Consider the following 25,071-nt stretch of genomic DNA (forward strand, 5'->3'; position numbering starts at 1 on the left):
CCCCCCTGCCCCCGAGACTGTGTACCCTGAGCCTCCCTGAGCACGTGGCTTCATCTCAAAGGTGATTTGACTCTCAGAGGGCACCAAAGCTGCTCCAAAGGCAGGAGGTCATCAGGATGGAAGATACCTTGATCCTGAAAGGGTGGGGTCAGTATGTGTTTCTTGAGCATCTGCTATGCACCAGGCACCAGGTGAGTGCCGTTTCCCAGATGTGGCCTTACTATATGCTTGGCCTGGTGCAGATGGACAAGTAATAAAGGACAGACAGAGTAGGAAGCTTTTCATGATGGCGAGGAGTGGACAGGGCCAGCAGTCACTGACCAGGGGAGGTGAGGACATGCAGGGAGCCGGTAAATACAGTGGCACCCATGTCCAGTTCCAAAGGTTGCATTTCTAACTTTTCCAAGCCCCTCGGTCTCTCAGGCGATCCCGAGAAGCTCGTTGTCCCTACTTTACTGATGAGGACACAGAGGCCCTGAAAGCCTCAAGTATTCCCTAGAGTCACGCAACCAGGCGGCACAGGCTCTTCCCAGTGAGCATCTTACTATCACAGGTGCGTGTCTCGGGGCCAGTCTCTTTACCAAGGGGCTGAGGCCCTGGAAGCTCTGAGGCCATGGCCAGAAGCCAAGTTCCTAGAGGGAGGAATCAGCTCAGTTCTGCCCGCAGCCCGGGACCCACTCCTACAGGTCAAGACACCTGTCACTCACCTTCCTTCATCTCCTTGAAACATTCAACAGAACAAACCACTTCTTGTTCACATATTAATGAATGTACATACGAATGGACAAATGGACCTGTGGACTGTCCATCTGTCCATCCATATTACATTTACATACAGTAAAACTCGCTCCTCAGGCTGCAGCTCTATGAGCTATGAGAACTGCATGGACCTTCACATCCGCCGCCACACCCCCAGGACCCTCCATCCCCCCAAACTCCCTGTGCTGACTTTTTTAGTCACCCCCTCCTGCTCCCCAACCCTGGCCACCAGTGATGTCTGCGTTCTCTACTTTGCCTTTTCCAGAATGTCCTATGGATGGAATCGTGTCACGCGCAGCCTTTCTGGTCGCATCTTATACGTAGCAAGATGCCTGGACGTCCACCCGCGTCCTGTGAGCCCACCTCGCCAAGCGTTCCTGCTTGGCTTCCGGGACCCTCCACTCCTCCTTGCCTCAGTCTCCTGTAGGCTCCCCTGCATGCTGGTGTTCCTGGGGCCTTGTCCCCAGCCCTCTTCTCCCTCTTCTCGGCTCTGACCTTTAGTCTCCACAGGCATCTCTCAAACTTTGGTCTTTGCAGAGCTCAAGACCTAATCTCCCCGGCGGCTGCTGGACACCCTTCCTTGGCATCCTGACACCCGAAGCCCAGCCCCAGGGAGTGGCCCACCAGCCATCTCAGGGTGCAGGAGGGAAATGGGGGAGCTGTCGCTGAAGCCTACTCCTTCCTCACAGCTCATGATGGGGGGACGGCCACCCAGCGCTCAAGGTCCATTCCCACTTTCTCGTGTGAACCTGCCAAGGGGACATAGCTACGGGGTCCTGCTGGGTGGTTCACGGTCACATGTGCTCAGGCCTGTGTCCTGCTCTGAGGAGCCTCAGCTCCCTGGCAGCCCTGGCCCTGTTGACCCAGGAGACTCTGGGGACAGGAAAGAGGCAGCGCGCTCTTCTTGCTCAGTTGGTCCTGGAGACCAGGGCTACGGAGAGGGCCAGGAAGCTCTGCCGGCAGGACCACCCGCTCCCTTAGTCGGCGCAGAATGTTTTTAACTTGATCATTCCATTGCCCGCCTGTCCGAGTCCATGTGGCTGCTATAACAAAACAGGCCACCATGGGGGGATCAGGAACAATGGAAATTGATTTCTCATGGTTCTGGAGGCTGCAAGGTCAAGACCAAGGCCCCACTCTCTTCGTCAGAGAAGGTGTCTCCTCTGTCCACACATCCTGGAGGGGACAGATGCCAGGCAGCCCTGGAATGTCTCCTATGAGGGAGGAGGCAAAGCTATGACCTGAGCACCTCCCAAGGACCCTCCTGACACCACCCAGTGGGGGTCATGCTTCCCCATGGGAATTCTGGGGGACACAAGCCTCAGACACAGGGCGGCTCCTTCCACCTGTGATTCTGTAAGCGCCTAATTCCCTGCATTCAATCCTTTCTGTTTAAAATACTGAGGATGGTTTCGATGTCTTGCACCGAACACCGACTGATACACCCAGCTCCCGTCAGTCCTCAGACAATCTCCCTTCCCAAACTACTCTCAAGCCCACTCACCCCCCACCTGCACCCCCAGCAGCATCTCTCGGGGACCACCCCACTGACCCCACCCCAGCCTCCCCCGGCCAGCCCTCCCACCATGTGGTCCAGCCAGACGGCTTCTCAGCACATAAGACCAGAGCCAGAAACCCCAGGGAGACCTTCGAGGCCTGCCCAGAGCGGCTCTGCAGGCCAGGCTGACCAGCCTTCCCGGAACCAGCACTTCCAAACTGCTGCTCTGCGGCAGCATGACCCTGCAGACAGAACGCCGTCAGCAGCGCCATGCTTTCTGGTAGATGCAGATCTTTCTTAAACCTTTCAATTAGCCGATTCTCTTTAGGGAATGCTAACTGTGAATTGAACTTTTTTTTTTTTTAATCTGCCTCCAAACATGTCATTCTGTCTTTGCTTTCTACTCTGGTTAAAAATAACCTCACATTCTAAGCCCTGACGTTTATTCTCAAACTATGAAAACAAGACTGCAGGGCTGGGAAGTCGTTTAAATAGCTTCGAATTTCTAGCATTTCAACTTACATAAGGTATGTGGTTTAGAAACCACCCAAGCACCAGGAGCCCAAAGCAAAAAAAAAAAAATTGTGATTGTTTTTTTCTCTCCCCAATTCTATGGTTTAAAATAACTTCGCTAGCAATCTTCTGCCTCTCATGGGCAAGAGTTGGCAGGTGGAGGTTTTAGACCATCGCCTCCTGTCCCAAATAGGAGTAAATAAAATTAGATCAAATCATCAGCTTAACCAGCACGAAAAGGAGTTGACAATCCTGTCTTTCTGGACATTCCAAGAGATTATGTGCTGCAAAAAAATAAGAATATGATCAGCAGCCTCGGCCACGGGATCACCCACCACAAAATCTCACAACTGGACGGAGCTCCTGATTCTACATGGCTCAGCTGTTCCCACCCGGGAGGGGGAGCAGGCTCACCACCATCCCCGGGTTTCTAAGTGGCTCCTGCATCTGCATCTCTCTGCCAGCTCTGATGCCAAAGATCCTTGTCCTATAGCAACAAGGACCCCTGACCCCCACTTCACAGGGGAGACACCAATGTCCAGAGAAGGTCAGATGCTGTACTCAGAACAAGTAGTTAGTCACAGGGCTGTGGGACCTGACAGGACAAGGGGACACCGGACAAACTCTCTCTGCAGCAGCCATCTCAGGAAACCAGACCACCACCTCATAGCCACCAGCCCAGATTGGCCAGGCCTGGTCAGTGATGGCCAGTGACGGTCAATTGGGTTCCAACTCAAGGCCAGCTGCCCGAGTTTGAATCTTGAATGTCCCTGAAAGGTGCCTGTGTTTAAAGCATGGTCCCCAGTGTGGCATGTTGGGAAGGCGTGGGGTCTTTCAGAGGTGGGACCCAGAGGGAGGTCCTTAGGTCCTTAGAGACATATCTCCAAAGGGAATTGTGGGACCCAGTCCCTGTCATGAGCTGAGGAGCTCTGTGTCCCCACAAGCTCTGGCCATGGTATGCTGTCCTGGCCCTGACCAAACATGGGGCCAATCAATTGTGGATTAGAAACTCTGAACCAAAAAAATACCCTCTCTCTTTAAAAAATACCTGAGATAATCAGCTTATAAAGTGACAGGAGTTGACTAACACACCAGCCAGAGAATGCTCCAACGTCTCCCTGAAGGGAATTGAATCGTGTCCCCCACATTCGAGTCTACCAGGAATCCTGGAGTGTGACCTGGTTTGGAAATGAGGTAGCAAGACCCTGCAGACCGCGTGTCTCAAACTGCCGACGTTTTCTCGCAGGTCCAGTCTGAGGCTGGCCGAGGCCAAAGCTCTGGGCCTAAGGGAGACAAAGCTCATGGTGGAGGGCGAGGAGGGGAAGCTGCTCTGTCCACCAGGAAGACAAACCACGCCAGGGCACACGCCCAGTGACGGCCTCCTGCAGGCAACCCCTCCAGCTAGTCCATTCCCAACAGTTATCAGGTCAGTCCACTCAGACTAGGCTGGGCGATCAGGGTGCAGCTCCCCGTGTTCTGCTCCACTCTCCCTCCCCTCCACCATGTGCTGCCTTGCCACAAGCCCAAAAGCACCAGGGCCAATTTATCAGAGCCTGGAATCTCCAAAGCTGTGAACCAAAATAAACCTTTTATCCTCATAAGTTAATTATCTGTTATTTCATCATAGTGATAGAAAACTGATGAGCACAGTACTTTTACATAGAATTATAGAATCTCATTTAATCCTAACCCGCCTTTGCAATACTATCATCATAAGTCCTGCTTCACAAGTGGGTAAATGAGGCCACAGAAAGGTTAATTAAGTTGCCCGAGGTCCCACAACCAGGAAGAGGCAGAGCCACAACTAAAGTCTGAGTGATTCAGCTCCCAAGAGCCTCTGGCTATACGTCAAGAGCCAAGAACCTCAGCTCAGTGATTTGACACGACCACTCTTCACGTGGAGCCTATTCTAAGGTTATCATTGGAAGCCTGAGAAGAAAGTCACTCGTGTGGACTGCTTTTGCAGACAGCAGAAGCCACTCTGTCATCCAGGCGGCCGGTCACACAGCTGTGATTCGTCCCTCTACTCTTTCACACATGTCCCCCTCGGCCAGCACTGCTCCAGATCCTGGGGACACCCGTGACCCAGTGGGCAAAAGCCCCTGCTCTCCTGGCGAGTTAGACAGACGTCATCTAGGGGGACATTCAAGATACTGGGTGTGGGAAGAACGCTCATCCCAGGTGAAAAGACGTCACACAGGTCAACCTTCGGCTGTGAACAGAGGCACACGCCAAGCACACAGTGGAACCCACGCCCAGCCCACCCAGGGCGCAGCAGGGGGAGTCGGGGCTTCCCGGGGACCCCAGTGCCCTGCAAGGGGTTCCACTGTTTCCATGGCAAACACGCGAAAGTCAATTTACTATGATTCATCGAAAAAGCCCCGAGGCCTAAAAGCCACTGTGAGAGACTCCGGGGCTCAGAGGCAGAGGCAGAGCAGGCCGTTCCCCGGCTGCCCCGGAGAGTCCAGAGGAGGAAAGAGATGCTGGGGCGGGAGGGGTCAGGCAGAAAATGACAGGGACTTCAGGTGACAGGAAGGTTCTAGATCATAGGTGGTAGCTACGGGGTCACGGTCATGTGAACCCACGCTGTGCCCTTAACACCCGTGGCCTTCACCGACTCAGCTCTCTCCTCACAGCTCAGGAGCAGGGGGTGTTCCCTGACCACAGAGGGCTCGGCCTCCTTGTCCCACCTGGTGAGGATGAATGAGCAGCAGGCCCCTGGATACACGCGTCCAAGTGGACAGTGTCAGCCATCGCTGCACCTCCCGGTGAAGACGGGGACAGGCTGGACCGTCCTGGGCTGCTGAGCTCGTCTTTGGAGCTGGAGGGCAGCTGCAGAAGCCCAGGGAGCAGTGGACTTGACCCGGGGCCCACTCAGGTCACTCACACCATCAGGCCATCTGCACCCCAGGAACAGGACCGCAGAACAGGATAGAGCCATCTGGCCATTGCAGGTGACAAGAATGGAACCAGGGTCCCTAGGGGATCAGGCCCCGCGGGGTGAAGGGCCCTGTGTGTCCTCGGCTGGCAAAGGTGGCCACAAGAGTGCATCGGAGCCACGTGTTAATTCCCGTTGTCCAATCAGCCAGCAGAAACGCTCACTTGCTGTCTGACCAGGACCTATGGCCGGTCTGTGAACGTCACAGGCATGGACTTCGGGGGCCTCAGGAGAACAAGCAGATTCTTCCTGGCACTTAGGTCCAAACCTGGCACACACGGGGCACTTGGCACAAGGTTTTAATGAAAGTGCTTCCTGGGGCTGTTGTACAAAGCACCAGACCTAAACCCCCTGAAACCCGGTCCAGGTGGGACAGTCTGGAAGCCAAGGTGCTGGCAGGGTCGGTTCTTCTGAGACTCGGAGAATCTGTTCCCGCCTCTTCTAGCCTCCGGGGACAGCACGCCGTCCTTGGCCTTTCCTGCCTTGCAGATGTGTCACTCCATGGTCACCTCTGCCCCACTCTGTCTCCATGTGGCTTTTTCGTAAGGACACCAGTCATTAGGTTTAAGGCCACCCTCGTGCAGTGTGACTTCATTGTGACGAGTTACCTCAGTGAAGACCCCACTTCCAAACAAGGTCACGTTCACAGGTTCCGGGAGTTAGGACATCACTGGATCTCTTTGGAGAAGCAACTTGACCTACCACCGTGCTGGCGCTCACCAATGTGACGAACCTGTCACAGAACACAGGCACTGAAAACACCTGTGTCCATGAGCTCCAAGGCCAACCAGGCCAAGGTCCTGATGCCCACCTGCTGTCCAGTATAATTACCAGCGTCCCCTCCGCTCTCAAAAACGTCACCATTTAGATGAGACAATTCGTGGTCCCTCAACCCATTAGGAGAACAATGACCTGGAATAAAAATCTACACCGATCACCCACGAGTGTTCAGACTAACTCCTGGTGACGCGCCGGGAAAGGCCGCCATTGTGCCCGCAGAGACGCTGGGTCCTTCCTTGGCCTGGGCAGCCTCAAGTTGCAAGCAGGAGGAAGGGAGGATGCAGGGGGAAGGGCTGGCGCTGAGCAGGCACCCCCTGCCCTTCCCCACGCTCTGTCCTGGGCCAGGCCGGGCCGTGGGCCAAGCAGCAGCGGGCTCCACGGGCCTCCACGGCCAGCCGGCAGCACCCCGTTATTCAGCCAGAGAATACAGCCGGAGCTCTGTGGGGTTATAAATGAGCTGAAGGTCCGCTGCGGCGGAGCTGGGGAGCAGAGACTACTCAGATAACGTGGGTGTGAAGTCCACTCCACGCAGGTAGTCACAGGCCTTAGGAGTCGAAACTGGGGTTTCTGGGAGAAGGGATCCTGCCTCAAGCTGCAGGTCAGCTCCTGCCGCGCTGCCGGTTCAGACTGGCCCTCCCACGGCTCCTTTAAGGAGTTAACTCCTTAAAGCAAATCTCATATGGAAACATACACACACAAACACACACACACACACACACACACAGTGCTGAGGTTTGGATGAGCGTCACTCCAAGGTCCACGCGTCAAAGGCTTGGTCCCCAGGGCAGCACTATGGGCCGTGCTGCTGACCTTGAAGGGGTGGGGCTAGAGGAGCTCCTTAGGTAATTGGAGCCATACCCTAGAAGGGGACTGTGGGACCCCAGTCTCGTCCTTTTTCTCTCCCTCTCTTGCTTCCTGGCTCATGCGGTGAGGGTTTGTTCATGAGCCTCCCACTGTGATGCCCCAGCCTTGCCAAAGACCCAATGCAAGAGGGCCACTTGATCTTGGGCTGGGATCTCCAAAACTGTAAGCCAAAAATGAACCTTTTCTCTGTATAGATTAATGACCTCAGACATTTTGTTATAGTGACAGACGGCTGACTCACACACATACCTATTCTGTCAGTGTGGATGTGTGGATTTCTAGACTCATGAAGAGACACAGGGCACACGTGTGTGTGCCTCCTACTGACTCTGCTTCTCTGGAGAACCCTGAGGGTTACAGTGGGCTGTGGGAAGTCGGAGCCGGGATGTGAAGAATGAGGAGCCACAACTTCCCGGACAAGGCTGAACCAGGAAGTCAGGCTGGCACTGGAACAAGCACTTTAGGGAGGGACCTGATAGGCCACCATCACCACGTGCCACCCTCCCTCAGCGCTCAGCCCTTACCCCACTTCCATCGGGGCCCTGTGTGCTCGGCACTGTCCCCCGTTAGCCCTGTCCCGCCTCCTCCCACACCTAAGTCTTGTTCTCTCCTGAGCTGCGTCAAGGCAAGAGGTCTCCAGCAGGATTCAGCACAAATGGGAGCGGAGTTCACTGGTCACCTTGGGGAAGGCCCTCTGAGATCTTTCTGGAAAGAACGGGACAGCGTCTCTCTACAGAGTTGCCTGTGCAGGGTGGGCGTGATCACTGGCTGAGCAGATGCACCGTCCCTGTAAACATTTACACTCTAATGAGCCATCGGCCACTAGGGCCCAGCTAACAGGATCCAGCAAGAGCACAGGTGGAGGAGGGGACAGGCAGGTCTGTCCGTCACTCAGCAGGGCTTAACCAACACGGTTGTGATGGGGACACATGACCCCTTTTCTCTCTAAACTCTCAGGAGAACAAGAGAGTGCAGGATTCCTTCCATCCTCTCTGACGTCCCCCTCGGCTCCGACGGGCGACGGGCGAGTCATCTCTAGGGAAGAGTCTCTGGGTCTGGATCTCATCCTTCCCGCCCTCCCTGAGCTGGTAGGAGACACGACCCCCTGGGCTCCGCAAGAGCACCGCGGGCTTGTTGTAAATTCACGGCAATCCCAGGGTGAGACCCGGGAGGCCACTCTCACTCACTGGCCGCTCCCGGGGCCTGTTCCTTCCCCGGATGGACGTCTTTCTGGTCTGTCACCTCGATTCAAAACGCAGACACTCCTCCCACCACATCTCCCTCTGCTCACAGGCTCCTTCTGGGCCACAGGACAAAAGGCAAGGGTGACCAATTAGCACCGCTGAAGCTGACCTTGGGCCAGGACGTGGACTACACCCTGCTCTGCGTCCAGCGCAGGGCGGGCGGGGATCCTCTCTCCAGTGGGACTGACCTGCACCCCCCGGGGGTGACACCAACCCAGGAAGATTGGCGGGAAGCTCCGCTCCAGCCCCTCCTCGGGGAAGCCTGAGCACCCGAGCTGCAGAGGTGTGGGACCCAGGAGTGGCCTTTGCCCACCTTCCACAGGGACGAGTCACTCCTCCGACACACACACGCCCAAGGGAAGAATTGCGTGCAAAGCATCAAGACCAGAACCCCTGACCTCCACCCAGGCACGGGGGGCCCTCCGACCTTACCCCGAGTCCAGGGCTGTGCTACAGTGTCGCCTGGGGACCCTCTGTTGCCCACCAAGACAGGAAAAGGACGGAGTGAAAGGCAGCACTTAAACCCGCTGACGCTGCCAAGCACGGGGTCATTTTCCTGGGCATTTACTCTTTAGTATTTTATAAGCAGATAAATCAAATAAAAAACAGGTCTTTCACCAAAGGCGAGCGTAGGAGAGGGTTCTCAACCAGAAGTGACCATGCGTCCTGCCTCATCCCCAACACCTGGAGACGTTTTGGTTGTCACAACAGGGGAGGGTGAGTAGGGACACTGCTAAACTCCTACCTTGCTCAGGACAGCCTCCACAGCAGATTCATCCAGCCCCACATGACCACAGAGGTCGCGTGCAGAAACCCTGGTCTAGGAATAAAGCAAATTTTAATGATGGCTTCTGTCCTTGCTGATGAACACTGATGCCTGCCTCACTCCGCCTCCTTGTAAGGGGACCCTCGCTCTTGGTCCACACACTCTCCTCCCTCCAGAACTCTCTATCCTCAACAGGGAGCTAGGAACAGGCGAGAACACTCCCGATTCCCACTACTGCCCTTCGTCCATCTTCTCCTCAGAATCTCAAGTCACTTCAAGCCATGTCTCTCAACTGCAGCGCGTCTCTTGCCTGCAGAGATGAATTGCCGTGAATGGCGCAGAATGGTGACAGGCCCGTCCCCCGCCTCAGCTCAGCCTCTGTACTCCACCAGCTGCGGCCCTTCTGTGCCAGTGTTCCTGGGCCACCGGCTCAGCCGTCCTGGGGACTGAAGAGGCTCCAGCCGGGGCATGGACTCTCCCTTCTTCCCACCCGCGCGGAGCGTGGCCTCAGCTGGGGACTGTGCTCAGGGCCGAGGGGGAGGAGGGACAACGCTGGCCACCTGCTGGGAGCCGACGGACAGGGGGCTAAGGGCGCCCAGAGCAGGACCAGTGCCCCAGGGGGTGGTCGCCCAGAGCTCAGCGGGATGCCGAAGAGGGAAACGTCCACTCCCACTCTGCAGGGTCACTCTGGCCTCCAGGACCTCCTGGGAGGCCCAGGAAGGAGGGAGACTCCAGGCAAGGAGCCAGCTGGTGCCGCGGTGGGAGGCGGGGGGCAGGTGATGGAGGTGGGAGGTGGGGGGCAGGAGGTGGGGGGCAGGACCTCTGTGCCCTCTGGGAGGCAGGGAGTCTGCAGGGGCAAAAGAGAGAGGCATGTCCCAGACTGCAAGGGCCTCAAGCGACTTTGCCACACCAAGGACACCAGGGTGCACCCGATTTCTGAGCCCAGGAATTCTGAGGACTTGCTATTCCACACCAGCAGTTGGCGCAGCTCCGTCCTGGTGTGAGGGCAGCAGTCACGGGCATCCACAGGTGACACGTGAGCACGGGAGCGCAGCTGCTGCCGAGAAAACTTCATTCGCCTTCACGGACAGTGACTTCTGGATCCTTTCACGGGACACAAAGTAGTGCTCTTAAATTTTTTTTTCCCGACCATTTTAAAATACAGAACCATTTTTAGTGGGTGGACCACAGCCACAGAAGGGGGGTCAGGAGCTGGATCAGCCCTCAAGCTGCAGGGACAGACCCTTTCACAAACAGTGTTCTGGGGACAGGGGATGGGAAGGGATGGGAGCTCAGGGAGAAGCTACTGGGGTGACCTGGGAAGGGAGAGGAGGGCCAGGTGCAGACAGGCAGTGGCCCCTGACCTGCACACGGGGCTGGCAGATGGACAGGGATGGACCCGTGGTGCCCACCAGGGCCAGGAGGGTCCCGTGGAAGACAGGTCCTGTAAGGTGGAGGGGCCAGGGGGCTTGTGGGCTGTGCCCACTCAGTGCCCAAGAGGAAAGATATGTCCAGCCCCAGCGGCCCAGGTCAGTCACTCTCGGAGAGAACCGGGGCACACGAGGTCTCTTTCTGCTATTCTCAAAAGCGGCACATTGCAGGTCCGTACTTCCCAGGGTCCCTCTGTAGAGAGAGGGTGGCTGGGAAGGAATCCAGCAAGGAAGGGCAGGGGACCAATCCTGATGCTACCCACTGACACCCAGATCCAGCCACACCTAAAGCCAGATCTGAGGTCTCAGCTCAGGAGCCAGTCACCTCTCCTCCCTGTTCATGCCATTCGAGGCTACTGTTTGCCATGTGCCACCAAAATTCCCACCTCTCTAGTTGCTGTTAGAACAGCCGTCGGGGGGTGGAGGGGGGCAGAGGCTTTGACCTCTGAAGTGTGCGTGACCCTGTGCCTATCTCGGAGAACTCTTGCACAGCCTTGCTCAAAGCTTTTGCCTCTGCCTTACTTGTCTCTGGAAGGTGACCCGCACACAGGAGGCGCTCCATAATTGCTGGTGTAAGAGTGAAGGCACGGAATCCTGGGGCCCACACCCTGGGCTCTGGGAAGGTCTCGGAAGGAACCATCGGGAGGCAGCGAGCTTCCTGTGTCCTCGGCCAGCCATGGGCGCAGAGATGGCCCGGGGACCTGGTTCCACGTCGTGCAGCGACCCCACAGGCTGGGGGGCACACAGGGCTCTGCATCCCAGACCCTCCCTGGGGTTCCAGAAGAGGGTCTCCCGAGGGCGGAGCCCAGGTCTGGCCGGAAGGTGCTGGGTCCCCACCGGTGGCGTCCCGGCAACGCAGACGCTGGTTTGGGGAGGGGCCTCTGTGTCTTTACTGACCCCTCCCAGGAGTGCCGAGGAGAGGGGGGCCGTCCCCGCCGCTCAATCTGTGCCCTGCCCCCTGCCCTGCCTGTGTCCCTGTCTCACCAGGCCTGGTGCTCGTGCCCACCCAGAGGACAGGGACCAGGCGGCCAGTGCATCTGCTATTCTGTGGGGTCGGGTGGGATCAAGGACCACGGTGGAGTTTCCATCCCTCAGGGGCCTGGTAAACTCCCCTCTGCTGCCATGAGTCTGGAGAGCGTGTGTCCTGTCCCGGGGACCTGCACTGCAGCCAGGGGACAGGGCGTGATGGCGCTGGCGATGTGCATCTCTCGACCCGGGCGCTGGTGACCCGGGCATCTCGAGCTCACAGGAACCTGTCCAGGGCTCTTTCCTGTGAGAGCGTGGAGTTCTAAAGGACAGTTTCTCTGGACCGTCACCAAAGCAGACCGTGGGCGGCTCCTCAAGGACGGCTTCATCCCCGGTGATGGCTCCCTGCACCTTCCGTCAGCTCCGCCTGGCAGTCGTGGACCCTCCCCGTGGACGCTCACCTCCTTTCCCCACCTGGTGTAGCTGTGCTGGTTGCTGGGGGCCCCTGTGGCCTCAGAGACGTGGAAGAACTCAACCACAGACCCCAGCCGGGGAGCCGGCCATGGACCCCCGGCCTGCGCCGCCCGTCCACGGGGCTCTGGACAGCCTGCGCCTCACCCTGGCCACCTCCTCCTCCCGCAGCTCTTTCCTCTCAGAAAAGCTGAGGCCGGAGGCCGATCAGCACCAAGCACGGGGACGTGGAGTCCAGAGACTGGAATGGAAACCCCCGCGGCCTCCCACAGAGCACAGGGCGGGTGTGGCCACCTCCCCACCCCGCACACTTCTTGCAGCGGAAACGTAGAGATGGACCTTGGTCAGGACGAGGGGAAAGGCCAACAACGCAACACTCCACAGAGAAGCCGAGGAGCTCACACCCTTAGTTCTAATCGCTACCCGAAGGCGAGATCTCATGACCTCCATTTTGCAGATGAGAAAACTGAGGCCCAGAGAGGGTAAGTCACTTGTCTGCAGCACCCAGCCTGCTAGTTGCAGGGCCCAACTCACCCGCAAGCCAGAGCGCCCGGCTCCAACCCATGGGCCACTCCCCACCTAGAAGAAGCAGCTGGCCCCGCCCCGTCGGGGACCAAGGGAAAAGAAACACACCTGCTGGCCTCGAGGGAGGCCTGGTGCTGCCGTTTCCGGGCTCTCGGCCATGCTGGGATGATGGAGCAGCTGACGAGGTCACTGCTTCCGTCAACCAACCCACCCAGAGGACGCCTTGACCATGACACACAGCACAGCCGAGCTCCAGGCCACTCAGCCAGCCCTTCTTTACTCCTCCATCCTGGCTCATCCCCTGCAGGTGTGAAGCACACACAGTGGCTGTGAACACACACACACACACGTGCACACACACACAGTGGGTATGAAGACGCACACACACACACACCCCTTGGTCCACGGGGCTCCGTCTGAATCCCTCTGGAAACCCCATCGCCCTATACTCCCTCTGCACCTGCTCATGCCACCGCGGGCACACTGGACCCGGGGCCGTCACCCACCCGGTGCTGGGTCACCACTGGAGAGAGGCCCACACAGGACGTGAGCCTCGGGGTTGGGGCTGAGGGAATCGTTTCTGCTCCACTGTTGAGATCTGTCCCTTGGCTACAAGCACAAACAGCACCTGGGGCCTGTCCCCGGTCGACCTGTCCGTTCTCTGGAAGGACCTGACTTCCAGTTAGAGAATCCACGAGGCCTGCCTGGCAGGACAGCGTGCCACCCCTGGAGTCCCGCAGAAATGCCTGCAGTAGCTGAGTTAAAGGCACAGAGAGGTTGGGTACCTTGCCCAGTCACACAGCAAGTGGCAAAGTTGGGTCTGTACCCGGTCACACTTGGTCACGACTGTATGGCCTGCCTTCTCAGGAAGACAGGCGTGCAAGGGATCCATGGCATCAAGGACAGTGTTTTGTTTATTTTTTAAATCAGTTTCCTTTTTCAAAGTGTCTGTTAGTGCATTACAGTTCTCCAAACACCGGGCTTCATTCTGGCAGAACCGACCAAGCACAGGCCGGAACCTGCAGACCTCAGTCCCCAGCACTTCCCCTCCCGCCCCTCGTCCCTCCCGTTTCCCCTTCCTCACTCGGCTACTCTTCCTTCTCTTTGTTTATAGTTTGTTTTTTAATTAGTGCTTTATAGATTTACAAAAGGGGAAATTCACTGCGGCATTCTTTTAGGATTTAAATCCACGAGACTGACTTCTAAGAGTCACTGAACTGAGGCTCTAGCAAGTCCAGAGAGAAGCCTGTACAAACATTTCATTTAAAAAGGCAATCATTTCCCAGAGAGAAAAAGCAGTCGGTCAGTCAGTTGTGTGTCGGTATAAATTACACCCATCAGCTTTTTTGGGGGGGTAGGTACTGAGGATTGAATCCAGGGGTGCTGAACCACTGAGCCACGTCCCCAATCCCTTGTTATGTCTTATTTAGAGACAGGGTTTCCCTGAGTTTCTTAGGGCCTTGCTAAGTTGCTGAGGCTGGCCTTGAACTCACGATCCTCCTGCCTCAGCCTCCTGAGCCGCTGGGATCACAGGCCTGCGCCACCGAGCTTGGCTTTACCTCTTAGTACTAGGCATCCCCAGCCCTGCGGGCTGGACACAGAGCAGGACTGCAGGTTTGAGTGGAGAAGCGCGTTTGGAGGATATGGAAGAAAATCGGGGAAGATGCGCGACGCCTTCAGATTCTAACACCACCAGGGGGTGGGGGCGTTCCTCACGACTCCAGGTCCTGTGACAGAGCCACCAACTCCAGCCACCACCCAGAACCCATTCTGCGTGGGATGGGGGGACTCCGCTGGTGGCTGCGGTCGCTCTCCTCCCACGGGGCAGGGGTGCTGCCCAGGCCGGCCGGGCACAAGGACTGCATGGCCCTTCTGTCCCCACGTGATTAGAAGCCACCTGTCCCAGAGGGTGGCACCTACAGTCCGAGGGCTGGACCCCACACCTGTCCACCTCCCTGGGCGGCCAGGCCCAGGGCACCTGCTGGCGCCCAGCAGGAAGGTGACACAGCGTGCGTCCTGCACTCGGCCCAGGACGTCCTGGTCCCCACAGACATGGACGCCCTTCATCTCCGCCTGGGAAAGTTGATAAATGCCACCCGAGGGCCAGGCCAGCAAGCTGTGGGGTGCCGAGTGTCGTGGGACTGATGTCTCCCGTGCGTTTTGGGTGCTGGCGCGTGGAGGGAACAGGAACATGCCGACGGGCATCTGCGTGTCTGGTCTTAGTCTGTTCTAGACCCAGGGACGGGCTGCAGCATTGTGGGGAGAGGACTGAGTCCAAAGTCCCCATGGGCCTGAGCTGTCTCCCTGACCCCCATGGCCTCTCCTCTGCTGGGCAGACACAGATCATGGGGTGTTGCAGAACTAGCACCGTAGAATAGAGAGGTTAGGTACTTTCCCAAGGTCACACAGTAAGGAGCATATTTGGGATCTGAACTCAGGCTGCCTGGGTGCTGAACACAGTCTCCTTGTCACTGTGTAACACCGTCTCTCTCTGCTCAGGGCAATGGTCTTCCAAAAGACTTCCCTTTGCCCAGCCTTCATGACTCTCTTAGGCACACAGGGTGCCCTCTACTAAGTTCTTTTGTGACTCTAACACACATCTATTCAGGGTATTGTATGTACTGCAATCATTTCTCTGTCTGCCTTTACATTTAGGCCATAGTAGCCCAGGCAGTCTTTAGAATTAGAAAAAAAAAATCTCAAGACATTTTGCTTCCATCTGTTGGAATATTGTTATAACAAAGAGACACATTGACGTCTGTGGTGTGAATGGCACCCTCTACGGTTGGGCAGTGCACACTCTGCACAGCTGTACTGGTCTATGACTGGACCTTGACAAGCTCCTTGAGGACAGCCTGGGTTTTCCCACTGGCGCTCCAGCTCCTAGCCCAGCCCAGGCACCCAACAGGGTGCAATCTACTTGCAAATGTTGACTTGTTGGCTTGACTTGCAAATGTTGCTGGAGAACTCAACTCCAAAGGCAGCTGCTTCCTGACTCTCCCTTAGGAGACCAACGGATGGGGCTGAGGTCTCCACACTGTCTCTGCCTATCGGTGAGGCCGCAGGGCTTTGGGGCTGCTGGGTGCCGTGCCAGGGATCCCCCCTCTCTACAAAGTGGAGATAGTGGCAAAAGAATCCTTTTCCTGGGCTCTCCCTCCCATTTCCCAGCTTCTCTACATTGAGTTTCATCCCCTTCCTCTACCCAGTGACTCTTGGGTCACCTGTCCACACCAGACATGGAGAGCACTGTCATACAAGGCTGGTGGGACTGCAAGTTGGTGCCGCCCTCTGGAAAGCAGGATGGAGATTCCTCAGGAAACTTGGAATGGAACCACCATTTGACCCGCTACCCCACTCCTCGGTTTATACCCAAAGAATTTAAAATCAGCACACTACAGGGACACGGCCACGTGCATGTTCACAGCAGCTCAATTCACAACAGCAAAACTGTGGGACCAACCTAGATGCCCTTCAGTAGATGAATGGATAGGGAAACTGTGGTATATATACACAATGGAACATTACTCAGTCTTAAAGATGAATGAAATTATGACATTTGCAGGTAAATGGAGGGAGCTGGAGACTATCATGCTGAGTGAAATAAGCCAATCCCCAAAAAACCAAAGGCCAAATGTTTTCTCTGATATGCAGATGCTGATCCATACTGGGGAGGGGGAAATGAAGGAACTCTGGATTGTGCAGAGGGGAGTGAGGGGAGGGGCTGTGGGGAGGGAAAGAGGTGGAGTGAGACGGCCATTGCTCCCCTATACACATGTGTGATTACACAACCTGGGTGACTCCCCACCATGTTCAGCCAGAGGAAGGAGAAGTTGTGCTCCATTTGTGAACCATGTGTCAAAATGTGTTCTACTGTCTTGTATGACTCATTAGAACAAATTGAGAGAGAAAGAGAGAGAGAGAGACTGTCCAAAGCCCCAACTTGCATTTGCACAACAAGCCTCTCTCAGTAAACACCCTGCACACAGAAAAGACAAAGAGCAGGAGACTGGGGGACAGTCCTTCAGGCCAGCAGGCGGAAACCAAGTGAACTGACTTTCTACCGCTGCGGCTGGCCATGACGCGGCCTCGCGGTACAGACGAGTTCTAGACGGTTGATGCTGTGCCACTTGCACATAATGACGTCGGGTTCAAAGTCAAGGGTAGAAGAGCTGCAGTCTCATAGTCAGGCCAGGAGCCGTCTCTCCCCTGGTCCCCTCCCCCCGGCTGGCTGGCTGGCTCTCCCCACCGCCCTGTGATTGCAGATGGGACCGTGGCCGACTCCGCAAGTTCACGCGGCTGAAGGTCTTCTCCAGCCCGTTCCGCTCCTCTCCCTCTGCAGATGATAAATCCCACTGCGATTGTCGTAATTTTCCAATCTGATAAAAATTCTCCCTGGGAGATTGTGCTGGGCCAGCGGAGGGGCCCAGTGAGTTCTTGCCCAGACAGTTGCCAACATAGAGGCCAACAGATGTCACCAAAGATGCTTCGTGATGTCACAGTGGTCCCTGGAAGGCAGGGGGGCAGCTTTCTGTCAAAACACGGGGAAACACTTCCTTACAAGTCAACGCCATGAAACCGATTTCCTCCTCAGGTGACCAACACCTTCATATGGAAAGTAACGGGCCCGGAATTCTCTTCTCGTCAAACTTGGTTTCACTGCTTGTGGGAGGAGGGAAACCTGATTGGGAGCTGCTGATCTGAGCTGCTTGTATCCATCCTGCCAAGTGGGAAATCCCCTTCCCTCAGCAGTAGGTGTCAAGGTCAAGGTGAGGCCGGGCTCCCGAAGCTAGCTGATGGCAGTTCAGACCCCACGGAGTGACATTTTTAACTCAGTGTGTGTGAGAACCTGCATCTAGAGAACAGTGTATACCCCGAAAATGCATTTCAAGATCAATTGAGGCCTGAATAAATCATCAGGGCTCTCCCCAGGTACCGCCCCAGAGCGCTGGCATTTAAACGTCCTCTAACAAGGCTCCGCACAGGCGGTGACGGTTGTTAATTAAGACTCTAAATCTTGCCAGAGTCCCCCTGAAGCAGGCTGCTTGATCACCCTCGAACGCTGCACAGTCACCGAGCTGCCGAATGCTGCACAGTCACGGAGCTGCCATCAGACTTAAATCAACACGTCCTTGACCTTGAGCATCCCACCCTGGGAAAGCAGCAGGCGCGGGTGGAGGATGGAAGAGGGGAAGACGGCCAGACAGGCCATCTCTCTGGATCCCCCTCAAGGGCAGGGAGGTGTCTGCAAACACTGGGTGAGGCCTAGGGTGACCCAGGAGCCACAGCGACCCCCTCCCCACCTCGGCTGCATCAGGAAGGGGATGTTCTGAGCCGATCCAGGTGGTGGGCTCTGAGGGAGTCTGTCCAACCATACCCATCGCAGCTCTTGAGGGTCCCAGGAAGTAAAGGGCCGAGCCTAACAGGCCTCTCTTAGGACCTGAAGGACTTCAGAAAGGAGAGGAGGCGCCCATGGGACCAGGCCCTGGGGCTACCCCCCTCCCCACCCCATTTTTGCAGTGCTGCGTGGAACCCAGGCTTGGTGCCTGCCACCGAGCTCCATCCCGGCTCTGCCCCTTCCCATGTTCCTTTCTCTCCTCCTCCCGCCTCCAATACTGTCCCCGTCCCTCCTGGCCTCTTCTCCGGCCCTCCCTAGTGAGGCCTGCTCCAACCTGAACCTGGCTGCTGGCCTCACCTCACCCCCAGGCCCAGCCAGGCCAGGCCCTTTCTGGAAAGCCCTCGGTGGCTTCTACTGACCTGAAGAAGTGAGGGCCCCCTTGGTCCCCCACTGAGCCAGCCCTGTTGCCAAAGGGCTTCAGCCACCCAGTGCCCCACCGCCATGGCCCTCGGACGCTGCCAGCCCCAGAAGTCTGCGCGCGTGATACCCGTTCTGGGCGTCAAAGTGATGGAACTTGGGGAGCCTAGAGAACTCGCACTGATGCTTCCAGGGGTGTTGGTGACTGGAGTGTGGGTCAGCCAACTGAGTGGAGGAGGCCGACTGTCCCTGGGGACAGCAGCATCCCCTGGGCTGGGGCCGGTGGGAGCAGGGGACAGATCCTCCTCCACCTGCACACCTACTGCTCTGCCGCCCTCCGGGTCAGACTTGGGTTTCTTTAGCCGTCGGACTCAGGGCCATGCACCTGTCACTTGGCCCGGGACTGGGGCTGCCAGCCTTGGCCTGGGGTCCATCATGGGTCTCCCTCTTCTTCTGAGGCTGCTGCTGACTGCCTGGCTCTCCACCTGCGACTGAGCCACCGTGCTCTGAGGGACCCACCCCACAAGTCCCCTCTTACGTAAACATGCTTCTGTGCAGAACCCTGGCACTCCACAGATAGGGTGTTTTTTTTTTTAAAGCTTCTATTGGTGTGTGGACCCAGAGGTTATCCCCACACCCAGCAGTGGTCCCCACACCCAGGGCCCAGGTGTGTGGGGATGGGACAGAGGACGTCATGTCTGCTCAGGGATTGGCCCATGGGGCTTATTTTTGGTTCTATGGCTCCAGCCGATCTGAACAAAGTTTCCAGATTCAATAATGATTTGGAGCCCAATCGTGTCCTATGGATCCTAAGTTGTCTGCTTCTGTGTTTAGTGTGAGAAAAATGATACTAGTAGGAAAGCTCCAGCAGGTAGGCTCTTCCTTTACTACACCCCGACTTGAGATGCTAGGAGGAGACAAGCAGGACTTTCAGGCGAGTCTCCATCCCCCCAGCCCCAGCCCTGGACGCCCCCAGCCCCATCGCAGCTCTTGAGGGCCACCCTCCCTCTGACCCCATAGCTACCTGGGCACCGTGGCTCTCCTTCCTGCTGGTTCAATAAACCCCTTGGGAGCCAGCTAGACTTTACCCCTAAGTCCCAGCTACCTGGGAAGCCGGGGCAACAGGATCACTTGAGCCCAGAAGTTCAAGGCCCCTGGCAAAGATAGGAGACCCCAGGTGGGGACCAGAGTGGGGCTCAGCCACACAGCACGGACCTAGTTTGCAAGGCCTTGGGGTTGACCCCTGACACTGGAAAGAAATAAAGACAATAATCTCTCTGAACCCAGCCTGGGGAGGCTTCGTCCCCGAGCAGGGACGGTGCGCAGGTGACGGGTGCCCACTTGGCTCATTTCAGGTTCATCTTCAAGCCAAAGACAGAAACCCAGATCACCCCAGGCCCTGATCGTGCACAATCAGTCACAGATGGTGGCTCCACATGGTGGCTCGGGGACTTCTCCCTGCACCACCAGAAGCCAGGCAGGAGCAGGAGGCGCGGGGCGCAGGGGGGGGCTCATCTTCCGTGGGATTCTGAGAACAGATGGTCCCAATGCAAATTTCTGGGGATCCACTGTGATGTATTTCACAGCGCCTCGACGTCAGAGCCACTGAGAACCCGCCGCGTGGATTCCCACGCTAAAGGGGCAAAGCTCAAAGCTGTGCGGCACACTGAGATGAGGTCACAGCCAGAGGGGGAACCAGAAACACGAGCTCCCTCCTGCAGCTTCTTACCAGGCTAAGGGAAAATGCTGTCAGCACTGTGAAGGTGCCGGGGACTCCCTGCAGACCTATCCAGGTGAGCCCCGCCAGGTCCCAGGTGAGCCCCAGGGTGGCAGCATCCCCCAGAGCCAGGACCCTGGAGCCCCACATGCTCCAGCGAGTCCTGAGGGGGGACGGGGTGCAGGAACAGCCAGCCTCGGCAAGCCATCCAGATGCTCCCGTGAGCTCTGTTGGCATGACACGTCAACAGTCAGTCACACAGGCACGAAAAAGAATCCAAGCTACTCCGGAGACCCAGGAAAGAACAGATCAATGACAAAGCAGAACATGAAATCCGAAGGTGTATCACCTACCCAGACACAGACACGGAGCTACCGGTGGCCTGGAAGTAAAGTGACACAGAGAAGCAGCCAAGGGCACCCTTCAAAACACACCATTAAGTGTGGGATGACACAGGGACACATTTCCAGGTTGTCCCGCTCCTTTCTGGGCTGAGTCTACTCCCCAGTCTCTCATCAGGAGCACAGATTCCCACATGGGTTATTTTTTATTCATCTTTTTACACCATTGCCCACAAAGGAAGCATTGGGGTCACCCGATCTCAACTGTCTCCACTTCCCAGTGACAAAGGACTCTGTGACAAAGACCAAGCATCACACCACAGTGCACTGCAGGGTGGGGACAGGACGGGAGTGCAATTTGTTCAAATGAAAATACAAGTTTGAGTCCAATTCTTAGCAAATGATAGGCCAACAGGGCTGACACCTCGAGGAGCAAACAGCCCTCACCAAACTGAACCGAGAAGCTACACTAATGGTGATTCGCTTCTAAATTAAAAGCAACAGCAGCGGTGAGGAAAAACCACGACCATCTCTAGACAATGAGCAGGGGACTCCCACAGCCCACTCCCTCCACCTCTTCACGGACACGTGGGCAGACAGACCTGGGAGCATCCGCAGTGACTGAGCGGAATCCAGATTCTTCCAGCATCCTGCGTGAGGGCCCTCAAACTCTAGAAGTGCACTCATTTTAGTTTACAAATAAAAATCCTTAGCAAAGCCACCCTTAATAGCTTGCTTAGGTAACTAGCATCCCTTAATTATCTCTGCAAATGAAGTCTGGGGAGTTAGCTATAGGTACATCCTGCGCCCACAGAGTATAGAAATAGCTCTAAATTAAAAGCAAGGAAATCACAATGTTTTAAAAATACGCAAGAAATCCTGATTTCTGGTGTCTGAGGGGCCCTGAAGGCTTTTGGTCTAGCCTCAGCCCTGAGGGTCCTGAGCTAGACCTTTTGCAATACTGCATCCTCTAGGCAGCGGGGTTGGGAGCTTTGGCTTCTACATGCCAATCACAGGCAAGATGAGTAACCCAGGGCACCCCAGCCCCCTGCCCTCGTCAGGCAGAAACCGCTGACTGGCAAAAAAAGTCTTCTCACTACTTCTGCAGGGCCTGGAGCAACCACTGCAAACCCTTCTCGTGCCAGGTTTGGGGATCTGCTCGAGCTGCCTCATCTACTCAGAAACATGCAGATCCTTCCCACCTACCTGTGTCCCCGGGTCTTATGCCACCCGTGCGTGCCCAGTCACGTCCTTCCCCAGCTTCTGAGTGAGCCCACAGCTCAAGCCCCCAGCCTCTCTCTAGTGGCACCTCTCTTGGGTGGAGGGAGCAGGGATTTTGCCCAGAAGCAGAAGTGCCTCGTCTGATGGAGTCTGATTGATCTTCCCTCCTATTTCACCCATCATTAAAAATTTAACATTTAGGAAAAAACATGTGAACGATATTGTCGGCATCCTACATGAGGCATGTGTGAAGTAGATATTTGGGGTTCAGAGTAGTGTTAAAGGTTATTTGAGTGAGAATCAAAATTTCTCCTGAAATCACACCACCCCATCCTAATCTCCCTTATGATTATTTTGAACACAATCTTATGTAGGCTTAAGTGTCACAATAAAAACAATAATATTACAGTCGCGGTAACTTCCCATCTGGATCACTATTTCACTGCTGGCAGACGTCAGGGTTTCTTGAGCATTTTTAAAACATTGCAAATGGATGTGATTTCCTCAAGCCAAGAAAAACATGCTAATTTATAAAGAGAAAGTGACAAAAAAAACCCCTGAGAAAATTAGGAATCACAGCGCTGTGTCTATCAAGATGAAACCGGACGCTGAACAGCACTGGACACTGTGGCCGTGGACTTCAGTAGGTGACCAGGCCCCTTTCTGATGACAGCACCCACCTAGACACGCTCCCCTGAATCATCATGCTGCAGGGGACAGTTGGTAACCATGGCAAGGGCAGTGACAGAAGCTCTGAGGACCTCCAGGCAGCACCTATTCCTTAGATACTTCCAGAAGAGGCGCTGGCCATGATCTAACATGAGGGACAAGGAGAGTCACGCTAACTGACTGCTTCACCCTCTCTGCTCTTGGCCACCTAAGAGGGCTCCGCTGTGCCTCTGTTCAGATGCGTCTGGACCTCTGCAGGCTGCTGTCACAAAATTCCTTCCACCCGGTCACTTGTACATGACAGAAATCTACGGCTCACAGCTCTCAGGGTGGGGAAGTCCAAGATCAAGGCACCAGTGAATCCAGGTCAGGTGAGGCCTCTCATACTTGGTGGCTTCTGTGGGACTTCACAAGACAGGAGTGGCAAACAGGCTCCTATCAGACTCTTCTGGAAGTGCACTGATCCCTCGTTCACAAAAGGCCCTACCTTCTCAAATGACCACCCCAGGGAGGAAGTCTCCACATATGAATTCCAAGGGGTACGGCGACATCCTTCCGCAGCCAGGCAGCTCCTGTTGCCAGGCCCCAGACGTTTCTGCAGAGAAATGCTGGGTATTAGAGGGCCCCCTGCAGCAACCGTGAGCCCAGGATGAGACGTGGTGTTAGAGCCAACTCTGCCACCACCACCCACACGGAGACGCCGCGGCCTCCATATATAAACCCACATGCTCCTTACCGTGGAAAATAGCCCCCGAGTACCACGATCAGGGCCCAGAGCCCAGGGACAGGCTGAGGGGCTCCAGAGAGACCTGGTGAGGTTCCTGCCAGGCTGAAACCCAGCCAGGCTGACAAGACCCAGACCCTGGGGAAAGGAAACACATTCTCTGTTCTCATCTCGTCTTTCAATGAGCCTGCATTAGAAATGAGAAATTAACCACCCAAGACTCATCTGTTTCCTAAACCCTGACCTCTGGATCCAGAAATCCTGTCTTCCTTCTAGATCTCACTAGGGTGAGTTTCGGAGAATGTTGAAAGAGAAGGGTCAAGAAAATCAGTAGTGTCCTGGGGAGGAGGAAAGAGCTGGCTGAGACAGGGGCCTGCTGGGGCATCCACGTGTGGCCAGCGCAGGCGGCCATGGTGGGCACAGTGGGCAGCTAGCTGTCAGCACTGGCCGCGCTTGGAGTCTCACCCAGCAGCCATCAGAGGGCGCCACGGCCCACACTGCCTCACGGCTGGCACCTGACAGGGAGCTCGCTGGGAGGTTGCTGAGAGCCTCTGCAACAGCACAGGAAGGAAAGATGGCCCTGCTCTACCCAGGGGTCCCCTGGCACCAGACCAAGCGAGCCAAGAGGCACAGCTACCAAACAAGACAGGGCGGAAATGAGCGGGAGAGGATGCTGGGGAATTGGAGTCACGGGCCACGCGGGAGCCCAAGGGTGAGGGAAGATGTGAGCAGCAAGTTTAGGAGCCCAGGGAAGGCACAGGAAATGAGACCTGCTAACGAGGTGACGGCAGAGGCCCCAGGGACTTGGGGCAGGGAGGAGGCCACACTTCTGGAGCAACTGAGACAAGGAACACTGGGGGAAAGAGTCACAGCTAGGCACAGGGAAGGTGGCTTTGCCATGCAAGAGCCAAGTGACCTGAACGAGTCACTATCCCTCCACCCCCAAGGCCACACAATCACCTCCATCTAGGTCCTTGCAGGCAGGCCCTGCTGGGGGTGGTAAGGGAGGGCCTCTGGTGGGCTGGATTTCCAGGGGCTGAGTTGGCCCTGGCTGGGCAGACCCCCAGGGAGGACAGTCCCCCCAGGAGCAGTAGGCCTGGTGTTTTGGGAATGAGATCTGGTTCAGACCCCGCTAAGCCTCTCCTCGTCCAGTAGCACTGTCAGGGAGCCTCTGTGCTCCCCTGGTAAAGGGGGCGGGGTGTTCACTGCAAGGGCAAGGAAGCCTGAGGCCAGCTCCCGACCAGTGCCGGAGGGACCCACTGGTTTACCTTGATGTTTCATAAGGAAGGCGCCACGTGTGTGGGAATCCAGAGCGCAGCAGGGTGAACCTCCCCGTGTCACCAGACAGCTCCAGCCGTTGGCTCACGTGGATCTGGCTGCACCACATCCTCCGCTCTCTCTCTCACACACACACACACACACACACACACACACACACACGCAACTCTGCTGCCTCCCCTCAGCTAACTCTAGAGCAAATCGGGGTTGTTGTGCCATTTCAGGAATGGCTGAGCGCGTTTACCTACAGTGAGTCGCCTCTGATGGCGTTTGAAGCAGCAGGTCTGGAGGGGACACGCCCTCTGCTGTGGTGCGGCTGACTGGGTGTCAGATGTCTCCGGAATGCCAGTGTCCCCAGGGCCACCCTGGGGTCTGAAGCCATTATCCCAGACACCTGCACACTACCAGCCCTGATGCCCTCCTGACATCACAAGCCCCAGAACCACCTCCTGGAACAGGATGATTGCCCTGGACGAACAGATGGGTGGGGACACCTCTGACGTCCTCTTTCCTGCTCCTTGACTACTGGGAGGCAGGTGCACGTCCCTGGGGGCCTCACGGATATAGATGTTAACTGGCCATGAGCCAGGGGAAGGGCCAGGCCACGGTCAGCTA

General features: G+C 56.4%; 1 protein-coding gene across 3 annotated transcripts in view; it reads right to left on the reverse strand.

Annotated features, from left to right (window-relative positions):
• Slc24a4 (solute carrier family 24 member 4) overlaps window positions 1-25,071 on the reverse strand; it is a 132,121-nt gene that overhangs the window by 52,993 nt on the left and 54,057 nt on the right. The window contains exon 1 of one of the 3 annotated variants that reach the window (XM_046440623.2): window positions 24,447-24,563. The exons of the other annotated variants lie outside the window; for them this stretch is intronic. Coding sequence (XP_046296579.1) covers window positions 24,447-24,459 — 13 coding nt within the window. The 5' untranslated portion in view covers window positions 24,460-24,563. Of the gene's footprint in view, window positions 1-24,446; window positions 24,564-25,071 lie in introns of those variants that run through there. 3 annotated transcript variants of the gene reach the window in all.

The sequence above is a fragment of the Marmota monax genome, unplaced genomic scaffold (genome assembly GCF_021218885.2).
Source record: "Marmota monax isolate L192 unplaced genomic scaffold, Marmota_monax_Labrador192_F-V1.1 WCK01_AAM20220418_F8-fsc00017, whole genome shotgun sequence".
Classification (NCBI taxonomy): Eukaryota; Metazoa; Chordata; class Mammalia; order Rodentia; family Sciuridae; genus Marmota; species Marmota monax.